The sequence below is a fragment of the Corvus hawaiiensis genome, chromosome 3 (genome assembly GCF_020740725.1).
Source record: "Corvus hawaiiensis isolate bCorHaw1 chromosome 3, bCorHaw1.pri.cur, whole genome shotgun sequence".
In the NCBI taxonomy this organism is placed as follows: domain Eukaryota; kingdom Metazoa; phylum Chordata; class Aves; order Passeriformes; family Corvidae; genus Corvus; species Corvus hawaiiensis.
Genome location: NC_063215.1, coordinates 29,975,198 through 29,992,345, shown reverse-complemented (window position 1 = coordinate 29,992,345; position 17,148 = coordinate 29,975,198). Strand labels below are relative to the sequence as shown.

Genomic DNA, 17,148 nt, shown 5'->3' with positions numbered 1-17,148 from the left:
CTTTTCAGAAGTTAGTTATGACATCTTTGGTGCCTGACTTGACATTAATAGCCCTGATTTTCAGGAGGCTAGTTTTCGTGAAAATCAGGCATATACTTTCTGTATCAAGGCAACTCTAAAAACTAGAAGCAGTCAAAATTAAGTTTTCTTTTGAAATTATAGGAATAAATGCAATAATTTATTACTGTGTCAATATAAAAAATTGGGGCAGTAATCTTAAAGTTTTTTTCAATTTTTTAAATTGTGGTGGAAATATGGCAGCAGATGTGCTTGGTTATCTTCCTCAAAAATTCGAAGACCACGTAAGTAAAAGAGATATGTACCATTTCCTTACATGAACATATTCATTGATTTAACAGACACAGTAATACAGCTTTACTCTTGGAAAAATGCTCATTCAACAAACCGCAGATACCTTCAGAGTTCACAATAAATTACAAACTTATACCAGTATTTTTATATACAAATATTTGGTAATATTTATATAAAGAATCATAGAAGAGGAATCTTTCTCTACTTTAAGCATTTTCTACTATAGGAGAAACTGATATACAGTACCCATGTGAGCTTACATACCATATGCAATCCATTTACACAAAAAATGCAGGGGAATTTCCAGAAAGTTCTCTAACATACTATAGTTAAGCATGTACTGGGTAAGATGATTCCACACATACATTGGTAAAACTATAAATTCTCTATAAATTGAATAATACTGCAAAGGAAACTTTACTTATTTTTCTTCTGCTTAAATAAGAGCAGTTGTACCAGTTTAAATTAGGCAGTGTGAGAACAGGAATGTAGTGATGAGAATTGCAGTAATGTCAAGCATTTAAGAAAAAGGACAGTACCCAGACGGAACATCTCAGTCAGTATCACATAACTCTGTTTCTGAAGCGCTGTCTGTTTGAAGGGTGTCTGGAGGGGCAAACTGTGTACAGCATCTGAGTATATCATTGGTAATGGTTCACAACATTACAGAGGAAATAGATTTTCTGTTTTGTCCTCACTTTTTTTCATCACTGTGAAAGAACTTCTCATATATAGGTTTCCTTTGCCCTGAAGGCACGTATCACCTGCCCAGTTTCTACAAATACAACCCTTTTCTTGCAGGGATCAGAATAACATTTCCTGAGGTGAAATTCAGTTGCAAGGCTGTGGAAGGAAATTCAGCTCCCTGGCATATTATTACAAATTCATCACTAAGATCAAGGGGAATTCTGCAAGTAGGTAAGTTCCATTGCCTTTCATTAAAAATAAGAAAAATTGTCATTTTAGATATTATGTTGAGATTAAAAAGTTTCTTAGCTAACTTCAGAAGAATTGTTTCTGACAGAAAATGTCAAGCTTTACTCAGGGAAGATTTTAACCCACTGGACAACAGCTCAATCGATGAAAGGTTTTCATTTGGTCACGTAAAAGTGGTCAAAAAGACCACATCCTACATCCTTATTATCTTACTCTAAATATCAAATCCACCTGCATTATATTAAAAAAATAACCCTTAGGAACAGTCCAAATTAATGTTAAAGTGACAGATTTTAGTCTAGTTAGTTTAGAAACCTTGATTAATTGCAACATTTTTGTCAAAACCAGAAAGCCTAGCACTTCTAAAAATAGTAAATTTATAACTATACCTGCATATAACTCTTTTAGTTTCATCAGTTCTCAACAAGTACTATACTTCTACAGATATTTTGATTCAGCTATATAATCCAAAGAATTTTTTTCTCATTGGCAAAGTATTAGATTACGAATCCAGACACATTAAGATTCCCAATTTTTATATGAGCAAAATTAAGGAGGAAACAGTTTGTCAGTTCAGATTCCAAACAATAACCAGCAGTAACAATGACATAATTTCATCTCCTGATACCACAATGGTTGATTAAAATGTTCAGATGCAACAAAATTTAAAACTTAGCTAAACAAAACTAACCCAAATTCTAAAAATATTATTCTCTGGGAAAAATGATAAATTGGAAAGTTCTTGACTCTATGTAGACACATGGTGGGGTTTTTCAGGGCACATATAAGTTCAAGTCTATTGCTTAATTTGGAATTTTGATTCTATGCTGTCAAAATGTTCTAAGTTAGTTGTCTATATTTGAAAATTTAAAAAATATTTGAAAATTAAAAAAATGTTCTGAGTGGCTCTTTAAAGGTACTGTCTCTAACCAAAAGGATGTATATTTCTTCTGGCAAGAGCTGACTGCATGTTAGCAGCAACACAGAACAATTCTTTTGTTATTTTGGAACTAAACATAAGCCAAGACAAAATGTCTCATTTTGGGTGCACTCAAAGCAGCCTCTATCTGTTTGTGGTTTAAATTAAGCTGTGCCAAAAATTATCTTCCACAACAAATTTTAGCTCATTAAGTAAAAAATTCACATCAGCTTCTTGCATTTATAGATTTTTATATCTGAAACTAGTAGATCAATACTAAAGTCAAGGATGGAATAGGCATAACTGTAAAAAACAACCAATTTCAGCAAAACAAATATCAAGAAGAATTAATCTGTTCAACGCATTACAGAAGTGCCCAGTGTTATCCAGATTCTCTTTATAAGAATATCTTAAAACTTTAAAGTTTCTTACCCTTGATTTTTATTTCTGATATTTTATTTACATCTTCTTTCTTTAATACTATTTTCTAAATGCAAAAAAATCCCCTATAGCATCTGATGAATTATAGCCAGATGAGCTATGCCAAATTACACCAGATGGAGAGCTGGCCCGCAGAGGAGTTACTGTTTTCTATAACACAGTTTCAGATGCAAGATTCATTATTTGGGACAAAAATATTCAGATTATTGCCAGCTTCTCTGTCAAAAACATTGCTAACACAACAAGTTTGGATTACTGCAGAGCATCTTTCCCATCTCTCTGCCACTCTGTGAACCTAATCATGTTGAAGTGAACACCCACAGTGCTCACAACATGCAACTGCTGTGAAGTGGGAGGAGGTGTTAGGCCATGCTGGCCTTCATCCTACAAACATATTTTGTGAGATTTTTATTGGGGTTTAAATGCTTTTGATTTGTTCAGCTTTAAATTGAACAGATATTGAAAAACTATTACGGCCGCTGATGTTTCATTACAAGTGGTGCTGGTCCAGTACTGTTTAATATCTTCATCAATGGCATAGACAGTGGGATTGAGTGCACCCTCAGAAAGTCTGCAGACAACACTGAGCTGAGTGGCATGATTGACAAACCTGAAAGACAGGATGCCATCCAGAGAGATCTGGACAAGCTCAAGAAGCAGGCTCATGTGAATGCTACTATGTTCAACAAGGTCCTGCACATGACTTGGGGGCAACTTCGTTTCAACACAGGATGAGAGATAAAGGGATTGGGAGCAGCCCTGCAAAGAAGGACTTCAGGGTGCTTGTCACTGAGATGTTGGACCTGGGCCGGCACTGTGCATTTGCAGCCCAGAAGCCACACACAAGTGCATCAAAAGCAGCGTGGCCAGTAGGGCGAGGGAGGGGATTCCGCTCCTCTACTCCACCTGGAGTGTTGCATCCAGCTCTGGGATCCTCAGTATAGAAAGACATGAACCTGTTGGAGCTGGTCCAGAGCACTGCAACAGAGATGATCAGAGGGATAGAACATCTTTCCTATGAAGACAGGATAGAAGAGTTTGGGTTGTTCAGCCTGGAAAAGAGGTCTCTGTGGAGACCTTATTGTGGCCTCCCACTACATAAAGGGGGCCTCTAAGAAAGATACAGACAAGCGTTTTGGCAGGCCCTGTTGCAACAGGACAAGGGAGAGAAAAAAGGGAGGTAAATAAAACTACCTTAGCATATAACATCAGCCGAAGTATAGCATTTGGGCATAAAAATGTTTGAAATGGCTTAGTGTATTCCTGCTCCTGCCACGTCTTGCTTTACCCATAAGCCTGAAAATGCTAATCTTCAGCTAAATTTTGTGGTAAAAGGTGTTGAAGCCAATAGAGAAGGAGAAATAGAAGCTGAGATAATCTGCAGACATGGAAATCCCATGTTCTTTCCTCTTAAGTTTTAGCTGTGTTAGAAAGCATTCACTAAACTGAAAAGAATCAGTAGCGCTGCAGGAATGGATCCTGAGGTGTCCCCACTCACAAAAGAACCAGTGATGACAAAAATTACCTGAGCTATGTTTTGTTGTCTACTATGCTGCACTTCTCTAGAATAGTATTGGTCTGAAATAAATACAAATAACCCAAAAATTATGTAAATAGTGGTTCCTTCATTATTTTGCTTGAACTCTCAGTAATACTATTCTGAAATTTAAAGTTCTATTCCAATACATACATATATATGAAGGTGGTGAATCCCATTTTCAAATTTTTCCAGGACATTGAGATCACAGAGAAATATGCTCCCTAACATTCCAGTGAGTATCTTGGATATTATGTTTAATATGTAAAGTGTTTATAAAGAATATATTAAGGCAAGAGAAAAAATAGTCTGAAAGCTTTGCATTAGTATTTGCAAGTTTAACAGGTTCCTCTGAAGCCTATGGATAGATGCATGAAGTACAGTACAGTAGGCCATTCTGCATATTTTTTGATGTTGAAGAGGCAACTTTTTGATTAGGAAACATTCCAGCTCTCACAATTCCCCCCCCCACCCTTTTACTAATCATTTTGTCAAACGTCTGTTTTAAATAAACTACTGTAAAGACTGTGTATTTTTTTTATGCATGGACCAGGAATAATCCTGAACTATGTAACTCTCTGACTCAGGATACATAACAGAATGAGGACAGAGGATATTTGGGCTAATAATTAAAGGGATGTTTAGAAAATTAATGGAGCTGTGCCTAGGAAAATCACATTTCTAAATTGCTAATCTTGCACACTGCTACACAGTAGTGATTCTGTCATTAGACAGAGAACAACATAAATTAATATGGTTATTGTAACTGTATGGAACAACATGCAAGATTAAGCCAGAAGACTAATTATTTAGGAAAGGTAACTCAAGATACATAGAGATTATCAGAATCAGCTGTGGCAAGCTGAAAAAGAAAATATCTTGGCAGCGTAGAAACTAAGAATTGGTAGCCTTTGCTCATACTGGGTCTCTGGAAACAAAAGCTGTATCCTGAACTGTGAAGATAAAAGGGAACTGCTCCTCTGTTGACCTGAGAAATCTTTTTGGGTAGCACTCTTTTGGGTAGCATTGTTTAAAGCTTGTGTGACAACATCATATCTAAGAATTAACTTTTTTCCAGTTTAAATTTGACAGCAAATTAATTACCTTGACTTCTGCATTACCTGGATTTTTTTGTTTTGTTTTGCTTTGTTTTGGTGTGAAAACTTCGTATCCCTTCCTGGAGAGAATGAAGATAAAATTCTGAAAATTACGTGATTTAATCCTCTTTCTTCTTCTTAGTTAATACTAATTAGCAAGAAATCAGGAAGAACTCATTGTGAGAGATGGACTGTGTTTTCATGTTCATTCTTCACATAATTTCAAATGAATATTTATATCTATATTGATTGTTTGCAATGTTTGTTCATTTCTTTTATAGTTCTCTTCTTTCATTTTTTCTTTTTGTACTTGAGAGTTCTCTTGCAGTATTTCCCACCTCTGGCACAATCTAAGCTACTCTAACTTTCAGAAATAGATGCCATTTTTGTATGGAAACATTTCCATGCGTTAAAGTTTTAACACTTCTAAAGTATTAAAATTCAGGTCTAACTAGGCATTTCTACTCTGAAATATTAGGAAATTTCATGTGAATCACTCACCTAAAGCACAATAGAAAAGCATTAGGTGTTGAGAGCAATTCTTGTTACCATCATGCTTTATAGAGACAATCTTGTAAGTTGCTTTCCATTACAGAGGCTCCCTAAATGCTTAGAATGCTGATACACAAACTTGGATGGGATCACATATGCACTGCCCATTGGCTATTTTTCAACACACAGTAGCAGCATCAGAGTTTGATTCAACATATTACTGTTCATTGAGATAAAGTCCAAGAGTTCTCTGTGTATGACAGTTTACTTCAAAAATGTACTGAGCTTCTCCTAGAAGCTGAAGATGTCTCACCACCCTCTTGGGTTCAAATGTTACAGAGTGAGGAATTTGTACATCTGAAGGATAGTATATAGTCTTTTTTTTTGCATTTCACTCACAGCAGAGGAAAATTAATGTAGTCACGGGTCATATGCCTTCCCTCTTGCTTCCCATCATAGATTAATCAGATCCACAGGTAGAGTTTAAAGAAAGATGTGCCCTTTCAGCAACTCACTTGAATATGCCTGTCTCTTCTCCTTAGCGTATAACTACTGCTGAACTCCAACGATGTCCATAACTCTCAGACAAAAGGAGTAGGAAAACTGTGATGCAAGATACTGATGACCTTTACTGTGTGTCAGATGTAAGAGAGTTACTTTTGTCTGATCTTTTTTTCTTTGATAGGTAGCTGTTGCCCTTTCTTGCCAGAACAATGCAAAGGGAAGTCCATGAAGACATAACTGTGCATGGAACATTGTCTGGCCCATTGCCTAGAAGAGAGTATTCTAAATGGCAAAACAATTGCAGGGTCAAATAATATATGTTAACCCACCCTGTTAATTAGTCTCTGCTCCTTAATGTATTCATGATCTGGATTTCTTCCCTAGTTTGTCTTTGTACTCATGCTACCTTCTCTTTTCTAAGTGAAAATAAGAGAATATAGACTTTTTGAAAAAAAATGAAACTGTCAGAAAAAAGGTGCTCTTGTTCCATATCTTGACGGTTCTGAAAATAATAACCGACATGAAAAAAATTCACAGGTGAACAGAATTACAATTCTCTGCTTTAACTGAAATACCCCTAGGAAACCCATGATAATAATAATAATAATAATAATAATGATAATAATAATAATAATATCATTTCAAGTTCTTATCATTATACAGTTCAAAAACATCCACAATTTTATTTATTGGCTGCTAACACTACCTGGACAGAGGGCAGTGTTATTGCAAACCCTTGATTCTCTTAAAGGGCCGCTGCAGTGTGTCCCATAAGGTGATACACAAGTTCTGGTTCGCACCTGCGACCCTTGACCACAAGTAACTGAACACGTACTCCACTGGGCCCACTCTTCAACACCAGATTCACCTGTATTCGAGACAACAAACAAACATGAATATAGACATAAGTATTAATGACACAATTTTTTTTTTTCTGAAGCTCATTATCATCTGCTCTTATAAATCAAAGAAAAAAGGTACAACACCAAAATAAATATTTAAAAGTTTATGGAGTAAAGCGGCTGTGAAAATGTGCAATGAATAGAAAACAAAGACACCTACAATGCTGCGATCACATAACACCTGTCAGAGGGGAACACTTTGATGTCTTAGCATAATTTACAACTTTATGAGAGCTACTGCCCTTCAACACTTCATTAACAGCACTGCCCTCAGGATTCTAAAAGTACATAGACAACACTTTTAGTATAATAGAAAAGCATTTATCTTTGATATTTTTACTTATCCCTCTAGAATTAATGCTCAGTAACAGTTTAAGGAACCTTACCACTAAGGGAATTCCAATGAAAAAAACCCCAGACAAACCAACCCCCTAATGTCTTATATTTTCTTCAGCAGAGTCATATAGCATTTGAAAGAAGTTCCCTGGCAAAGAAAAACATTTTTTTAACTAAATTTTAACCTGAAATGCGGGATGGCAACTTTGATCATTTTCTGCACAGATACACTCCTTGCTTTTGACCTACAGGTGTGCTGAATTCTTGGGTGTGTCAGACCGCACTACTGCACATAATAAATACTACTATGCTCAAAATTGTCATATGTGATTTGTTAATGCTACATATTAGAAAAGAGGATTTTAAAAAATTTTTTGAGAGATAGAACATTTTATTTATAATTTTTGAAAGCAAGTAATGCATAAAGTTTTCTTGCATGGATGCTCTGGAGAATGCTTGAATTTAATTCTCATGAACAGCTATACACACAATTCTGGAATTCCTTTCCCAAAGGAATTCATATTCAGAAAAATAGATCCCTTGAGTATTCTCAGAAAGCAAATGCAAAAATAATGTGAATATACCTCACTTAACAATTTGAGTAAATAACTGTGCATTGATGTTTAGCTTCTTCTGTTAAAAATCAGCATGTAACGTAAAATGGCAGCTGAAACCCCTATTGCATGCTTGATTTTTAAGTGTAAGTCCTTTTTGAAACAAATGGGATTTTCTGTTTTAAAATCAGTGGTATGATAAAATATGCAGACTTGAAGAGCTTGCTTGAAATTTCAGTTACCTCAATATATTTCTAGTCTTCCAAAAGTTTTGATACTGATCACAGTCGAGGGGTTGTCTGCAAACCAGGAATATTCTGGTGCTACCTGCCAAGTATGCAGTAAATGACATACTCTTTCTTCAAACTGTACTTTATGGCAAGAATCTGTGAATCTCTCCAAGATGTCTTTCTGTTGTTTGTTTTTTTGTTTGTTTTTTTTTTTCCCCCCCAGAGGTCAAGCATGGAACCTTTGCAAAATGATTGTCTTTGCTAGACTTCTAAGATTCAATTCTGAGGCTTTCAGTGCTTTAAAAAAAAAAAAAAAAGCTTCTTATTCCGTAACATGACAGAATGTATTATAATTAGCACACAAATCCCTCTGTTTTTAATAAAATTATATGCAACTCTAAAAATTTCTATGGAAAATTATGAGCTTTCTACACACAAAAATTCCCCAGTGATTTTTGTAGTCCTTTTCCTTATTTGTTAAGTGAAAAAAATGAAAAAAAATAATCACTGGTTATTGTTTTAATAGTTTTTCTGACATGCATTTAGCACTTTGATTAGGCAGTGAGATGGCTTGGGCTCAGGTTAGATGATATGCTAAATATCTTTAATATGTATGTAGACATTAACAATTATAAAATGTGTACTATAAGCCCTATATACATGATAAAAAGACTTATATTACTGTGGGTTTCTAGGCTAATATTTTTTGTCTTTTCCTACATGTTTGGAAGTTTTCTTTTTGAAGTTTGACTTTTCTTTTGTTCAAATGGTTTAGATAAAAGGTCAAACGGCAGAAAAAGTCTAAACTATGTTTCTCAAGATGTTCCTCATTATGTAAAACAGTTATATATACCCAGTGTAAGCGATCCCATTATTCAACACAGACATGTTGACAGTACACATCTAATAAAATACAGAAACTAAAAACTAAAAATTTTATTTTTTTTATATCTTAAAGTGATAAAAATGTTACTCTTAACCCTTGGAATATGATGGAAAATAGCAGCAACATGATTATTAGTCTGTTGTCAGATTGTTGTGTGACTGTATTGAGTGAATTTTGAAATTAGTATTAATTATTATAAGTGCTGAGCATATATGTACTGTTCATTCACAAAAGGTACAATGTCTTAATATACTTCATCATATGTAAACAAGGCTTAAACATTTTCTGGAGAAAGATCCTCCACATTAACATGTTGTACAAAGCAAAAAGAGCAAAATAAAGACAAAATAAAGAACACACATCTCACCAGCTGCTTTGCTTGCTTTTATACAATACATTATGATATTTTGGTAATTTTTAAAATTTTCAGACTATTTTGTACTGCTGTCAGGATGATTATTACTTATTTTAAAAAATTTAAAAGAAGGGAAATGTCTTCACAAATCTATCACATCATTGTTAATTCACCATTTTTAAGTACATAAAGACTACTATATTTTCTAGAATAAATGTAGGTTGACTACATAATCTGCAAATATATCTTTCACTGTTTGCTTTTCTCTTATCCATTTTTGTCTTTTCTGAAATGAAAATTTTGAAAAGGCTACTTTTTATTTTCTTTCTTCTTTTCTGTTATATGAGAACTCTTAAATTTTTGCATCACTCACATTAAATCTACAATCTCAAATTATCTCTTAGCAAGGTATCAAACTCTTATTCTCCCCTGCTGCTTGACACATAAGAGGAAACATAACTTACTGTATGGAAGGCCTCATTGATTTGTGTAAAACTTACCTGCATTATACTCTCTAAATCCCATAACACCTAAGGGAAGGATCAGTCCAAACACATAAAATGACAAATATAGAACAAGAAATTATTCACACAGTATTTTTTAATAAATGTTTTTACTGCCTTATATCACTCTCCAAAACCACAAAAATGCGCATTTTAGTAACACATTTTAAAACTCTTCAATTTCCAGCAAAATTTGGTGGATTAAGTCTACGATTCTAACAGTATTAAATGCTTTTCATAAATATTTTCCAGGATACTTCTCTATTCCTGTCTCTCTGCCTTTTAAAAACATACAAACATTTTGTTGCACTTTTGTATCTGTTTTATTATTACACAAAATAAAATATCAAGGCTTAAAATATAAAACCTCATAAACTCAGTAACCAATTACTATTAAGATTTCTTAGTGGGTAAATTAATGAGATAGATATGTTAGGAAAAAACCTTATGAATCAGTTTAGGAAGATATCACAATCATTTTATTGCAAGAAAAATTAATGCATTACAGGTGAAGAAAATATGCAATGATCACTACAAAGGAAAAACAAAATGAAGAGATGAAAATTAGTATGTCCAGAAAGAGCACAAGTATTACTTAAAATGTGTTAACCTACAGCATGGAAAGTACAGATTTCCCCAAATTTGGGCATCTAAATTTATATGCTCATACATCTCACATGCTTTCAGAACAGGACCTTGAAAACCAATTCTGTATAATTTTGAATGTTCATCTCCCACTCCACACACACAATGTATTGGAAGGTGATGGTGTAAGTGCTGCATTTGTAATGCAGTTCTCTAACACCTATAATAGATGCACTGCAGTGCAAGACTAAAAATTATCAGATACAAGATTTGTCGGAGATTATTAAAGTTTTAGGGATTTATAAGGGGAAAAAACCCAGATAATTTTACTTATTTTTTGAGTAATTGTATGAATTCAAGAAGCAGCATAAAAGCAAAAGTGTTATACTATGTAGTAAGCAACTAACATTCTATGTCTGAGCTAGGTATGCAAGTGATAAGTTCTACTTGCCTAAACAAAAATTGCATGGAGACCTAGAGAATTCTAGGCTCCCTTCTTCCACTGCATTTGCTTACAGGAGCATCTGTGAGTTAGCCATAAAAAGCAATCCTATAGATTAATAGGAGGGAAACAGACTTTTTCCCATTCTAAATTTGTTACCAAACAGATCTACACTGATTGGCTATACATGTACTCAGATTGCTTAATATATCAATTTCTGCAAATCTGTTAAGTAAAGCACCCTACCACTAAGGATGTCAAACATGCACTATAACTAGAAGCAATTATAACTCTTTTCCTGAAGTGCGTAAAAACTGGAAGCATTATGTACGACTGATGCAGGCATATATTCTAGGTTAGTAACTATGGAATACAGAGGATGTTGTTTCAAATCCATACAAAAAATTATGGGGCACAAGATTGTCAATGCAGTAACTTACTGGAATGGAGAGTGTAGGGTACCAATAGTTAGGTTTTACCAACAGATACGTGGATCATTATTGAAGTCAAAATGGGCAGTAGCTTTGGTGTATGAGAGCTTAATTCAACTCACCACTGAAATTTTATCATTGACCTCAAAGGCTGCTGTGGTAACTGTTGGTAAACAGGCTAATCAGGATTATTTTTTTTTAATTACTTCAGCTCCAGGTTTCCAATATCATCTTGGTATCTTTAGATAAAGAAGATGAAGTTGCTCAAACAAAATTAAAAAATATGTTTTAGATGAAAAACTGTTAGATAATTTGCACATCCAATTAAAAACTACTTACGGCCGATTTCATTTAGCAATTATGAATCTGGAAACTAGAGAATAGAGCGTTGTGCTGGGCCAAAGATAGTAAATGCTGAATACATGCACATTAAAGTCACCCCAGTAATTAATTAATTTGATAAATGCCTAAAGCTGGGATTAGACAGTCTATTTATTAAGAAATTCTGAAGCATGTTCTTAACATCTTTGGAAAAACGTTAACATGTCACCGTGAGCTGTCCTGTGTTTCGTACATGTGAGACTGCTTTTACTACTAAAGAAATTCATACTTACACTAAATGATTCAGTATCCACATTCGCAGTGCATGTTTTTGCATGATCTACCTAATTCTTAGCCACTTTATTTATGGACTTTAACTGGTGAAAAAAAAAAAATGATTCAAAAAAAGTATCAGCTTAGAAAACTGACAAATATGCAGCAAAAGATTATGGAAACATGCAGTGGTCTTGCTAAAATTAACAACAGTAAATAGAAAAAATGTAACTGATGTATTACCAGTTTGTGCCATAAATTTAGCAGCATCAGCTTGTTCCTGAGGGACCCTTTTCTCATGAACAGATCGAGGTCGCTGACTTTTAATTGTATGATCTCCCATCATTCCAAATTCTAAAGACAGAATAAAGGTTTATGAAAGCTTGTGTGTAGACATTTCTCAAAAGTCACATACTGTCTCATGCAATATGTTCCTAAACATACCTGGAAGTTGCTGGCAAGAGTCAGGCAAGTGATCATGGCAGTTAACATCAACTTAACTTTGCTACACTCAACTTTCAATGAATACTTAAATTTATGTCTGCAGATTTTACAATATGATTTTATTTTATGAACCAACATTCAATAGTGACACATACTATAAATCAGCTGTATGACATGGGACAAAAACAATTATTCAAATGCAGACATTCTATTCCTTTGTTTTGAATCAGTGCAACCACACCAGAAAATGACTATGACAGTGTTAGACATTGCTGTTCTGTGGCAGAGCCTGCTGCTCTTCCAGAGAGGACTTCTATTTCTGCACTCATCTTTCTGGCTGATGAAGCCTTCAACAGAGATAACGAGTCATCTTTGGAAATGGTGGCAATGGGAAATAATAGTAAGTTAGCCAATGAACTGTTTAATTTTTAGGCTGAATACAGCAGAACAAGTGTTCATGATCTGTTTCCTTCCTGAAACCTCTCAGTTAAAAAGACTAGATTACATCTTACTCTCCCCATTGATTTTAATAGGGAAAACCTATGAAAAATCAGAGTGTGGGAGACGAGAGTGCTTTAGTTGTTTATCCTATCACTGCTGTCATTTTCCCTCTCTTGTCCTGTACAAACCTCCTAGACTTCTGTCTTAGCTCCACTTTTCATTTCTGTAATGAAATGCTGAAAGTCCTTTGCCCTTAGAGGGGGATTGCTGTGTCTTCAGCACAGTTCCCTATGATCCTCCCAGGCACACACAGCTGTCTGCAGCTCAGTGCTAAATATTCTGTTTAAAAAAAACCTGGGACTCTAATTCAGGAAGTGTGTGCTGGGAAATATGGGTTTACATTGAAACCACTTCAACTACAATCACATAGAGTTTCTGATGAGGCAGAAGGTGTCTGAAACACTAGGAACACAAACATTAAAAAATACCTTTCTGCTGGAAGGTTACCTTGCAAATGCAAAATTCAAAATTCTCCCCAATTTGTAAAGGCATGAAGATAATAAAACTTACCTTTCTGCCTCAAAAACCACCAAACATTACATGAGACGTAAATATCACTAATAAATATTATTTGCAAACACCTTGCTTTGATAAATCATTAAACACATTAAAATTTCTATTTAAAGAAACAGTTAAAGGGGAACTTATTTTTAAGAAGTCAATCAGAAGAAAGAGGTTTTTTTCCTTTCTAGTAAACTATTAATGTATTTCTCCAAATTAGTGTTTCTTTTGTAAATATTCATTAATGGCATCACTTAAAATATAAACTTAATTATTCATTTGAAAACAGCAATGCAGTTTGCATTCTAAAGAGAATATTTGAAAATCTAATTAATAAAATATATTTTGAGGATTAAACATTCAACATTTTTAATATACCCCAGAAATAAATATAAAAGATAATTAAATTATATATATACACACATGCAAATATATAATATATATATGTATGTGTATATATACATATGTGTGTTACAAATTTTAGGAATAAATTTTTTCAAAATACACCTCTTCTACAGCTCCTCTGATTTAAGATAGCTTTTTATTCTGTGGAAAATCTCTTATTGCAATCAATATTCTAATACAAATTATGATTAGAATATTTTTACAATTTTTACAAGGTGCAGTACAGATGACACATTTAAACTGTAATTAATAACATGGTAATGGCAGGAGACTTTACATAGCTTTTCCCCCGCAGAGGCTGTCACAGCAAGGCATGTTTACTCTGAGTTTGCTGGCTGCATGATCTCTGCTTGTCAGGCAATTTAGAGGATATGGCACCATTCTTGCAGAAGACTTAGTTCTACTTTTTAAGTTACAGAGTGCAATAATGGGAGACCTTTGCTAGAGGAAGGCTTTCCAGAGGCATACAGGGAGGTAGTGAATGTTTTGGTCCCAGTCCTGCAGCATCTTGTGCTGGGTGCAGGCACATGCAGCGTCCTGCAGGACAGAGACTGCTGGTGAAGAGGCAAAGGGATGTCTGGGAGATCAGTTCTCTGGGTTGTGGAGGATACCTGATACAGCTCCAGTCATAACAATGGAGTTACAAATACCACTAAGCATGACTGTAATGCCTCAATTTTTTCATTTTTCCACTTAAGCAACAACACATTTTCAATTCATTTCAACTATTGCTGATGGTCTTTGAGATGCACTTTTCAGCTAATCTCCCTTTGATATATTAAGCATTTATACAGCAAGTATATATTAAAGATAATTTTTTCATTACACAGACAAAAATATTTTTTATAAGTTTTGTCAAAAAATGGAACCAGACTTATGCAATGCTCTCATTTTCATATTCAGCTGAAATATTTAACTGAATGCCACATGAGAACAAAAGCAGTACCAGGAAATGCAATGTACTGGCATGGGGGAGGCCTCATTAAAATTCAGGCCTCATGGGAAAAGAAAAAAATAGGGTCAAGTACATTTTTGTAATGGGATCAGAAATGTCCACTTTTTGTGTATAAGTACAAACAATGTTCTCAAAATTGTTTAATCTAAGAAACTTAACAGTAATGCATTTTTATGAAGCATTTTATAATACAATATCTTACTTAAGTTTACAATAAATACTAAATAGAATGAAACTTTCCTTAATTTTCAGATCCTAGGTAATAAATATAGAAGGTGAACCCATTATGCAGGTTTTTTCCCTCAATACTTCACAGAGAAGCAGTATTTAAATGCTTTCTGGGATGGGAAAGCATTTTAACCCAAGTCATCCTAGAGTATGACTAAAAGGCACAGTAAATTCAAGGACCTGTTTGTGTGGGAAAGGTGGTAAGAACCATCCTAATGTAGGCAGTATCTGGCACAGAGGTGTCCTGCAAGGTCAAGTCAGCATGATTCAAGACCTGATATCTGGGATATAATATTAGATATTTGAATTGACATTCTGAGTAAAGGAATTTTTATCATTCTCACTCTTCTTACCTAGTTCTTGCTGCTGAAAATAAGTTTTCTAACCCAGAAGGTATTTTTGTAGACATTCGTTTCTGAAGAGAATTCTTTTGGTAATGTCTGTCCTAAATTTTATTTGGGTGAAACAGGACAGTTCTTCTCTGCTTTTACCTCAAACACTGATATTAATCATATTGTTTTGTTAAATACAAGGGGAAAGCAAATCCTTTCAGCAACAAACAAGTACATGGTCTAATTCAGAACTCAACAGTGACTCTAAGTTAGGCCTGGAAACATGCAAGGGTTTTAAGCCTTTTTATTACGTTGTTAATGCTATAATCTACACAGCATGAAGATAAAACTCATAAATACCTCAAAATGTAAGTAACAAATAGCATTATGGGGAATTGAATCATTTTAACCAGACCAAGACTTATAAGGAATCATAACACATTCCAAACATTTGTGGTAGAAAACGTGAGGTTTAGTTATCTGATAAAAGAATTTATTCTGCTGTCAGTGGTCCTTTGGTGGCTATGGAAGTACAAGAGATCCCTGCAATAGGATGCCTATTTTACCTATCCTCAGCTGTACATAATGGATCAATAATTCAATGTATTTTAGTGATGCAGATATTTTAATATGGATGTGACATTTCATTTGGTTAAGCATAGGAACAGACTGCCCAGGGAGGTGGTGGAGTCACCATCTCTGGAAGCATTCAAAAATGACTGGACGTGGCACTTAGTGCTATGGTTTAGTTTTCATGGTGGTGTTTGGTCAAAGGTTGATGATCTTGGAGGGTTTTTCCAACCTAAATGATTATATGATTCCATGATTTCATTTTCTGTATAAGCTGAGGCATGTAATATAATTCCATGCCTCCTAGGACAGAAAAACAAAATTTGCAATTCCAAAGTTTACAGTTCAGTTTTATTTACAACTCTTATCACAAGTCCCATTGGCTTTACCTTTATTTTTATGTTACGTTATGTTATGTTATGTGAATTTTTATTCCTATTGAGTAACCTTTTTAGTTTTTAAAGTAGAAGCTAAACTCTTGCGGCCAGTGTAGGTGTACATTTTTAGGAGAGAAGAGAGGTGCCATGTGCTCTCTGTAGGAATAAAGAAGAAAAAAAATCTGTTAACAGTGTAAAAATGCAAACTAGGACAACTGAGAAATACAAAAGAAAAATACCAGCTTTGCAAGGTTCTACTCACCAAGGCTAGTCTCTGCTTTTTGACAAGTGGATATTCTTAAAAATTAAGGTTTGTATCAAACAGATTTTATGCCTAGGCTGTTTTATCTTATTTGTAACATATATATATATATATTTGTTGCATACATATCCTAGTCATCAGAGGACATATAAACCATGTTGGCTTGGCTTTTATGGTTATTTTTTATCACATTTCATGGGAACTTCACAGTGCAAATGCATTATGGTGTACCATCTACTATGAATTGTGCTATTTATGGTGCAGGACACACTGGTATTAATACAAAAAGCCTTTTTCAGTATAGGAGTTGGTGATGGCATCATGAATGAACTAAAAAAAAAAAAGTGACTGTGAGACCTCCAGGGTTACCCCCTTAGGATATGTACAATGTCAAGGAACTTCAGAGTTGCTGAGTGTCGTCAGCTTGTACAGAACCACCTGGAAAGTGAGAGCAGTTTCCTGAAGGCTTTTCAGAACCTTAAAAGCAAGAAGAGGCAGCCGATTCCCCAAAGTGACT

General features: G+C 34.5%; 1 protein-coding gene across 13 annotated transcripts in view; it reads right to left on the bottom strand.

The window, feature by feature from the left end:
- Nucleotides 1-17,148, bottom strand: part of ADGRB3 (adhesion G protein-coupled receptor B3) — a 452,569-nt gene that overhangs the window by 259,183 nt on the left and 176,238 nt on the right. For 10 of the 13 annotated variants that reach the window (XM_048298456.1, XM_048298463.1, XM_048298464.1 and 7 more), the window contains exons 3-5: nt 12,300-12,410; nt 10,002-10,031; nt 6,945-7,106 (exon numbers count right to left, since the gene is read on the bottom strand). In XM_048298456.1, coding sequence (XP_048154413.1) covers nt 6,945-7,106; nt 10,002-10,031; nt 12,300-12,410 — 303 coding nt within the window. The remainder of the gene's footprint in view (nt 1-6,944; nt 7,107-10,001; nt 10,032-12,299; nt 12,411-17,148) is intronic. The other 3 variants (XM_048298461.1, XM_048298466.1, XM_048298465.1) reach the window with 2 other exon arrangements.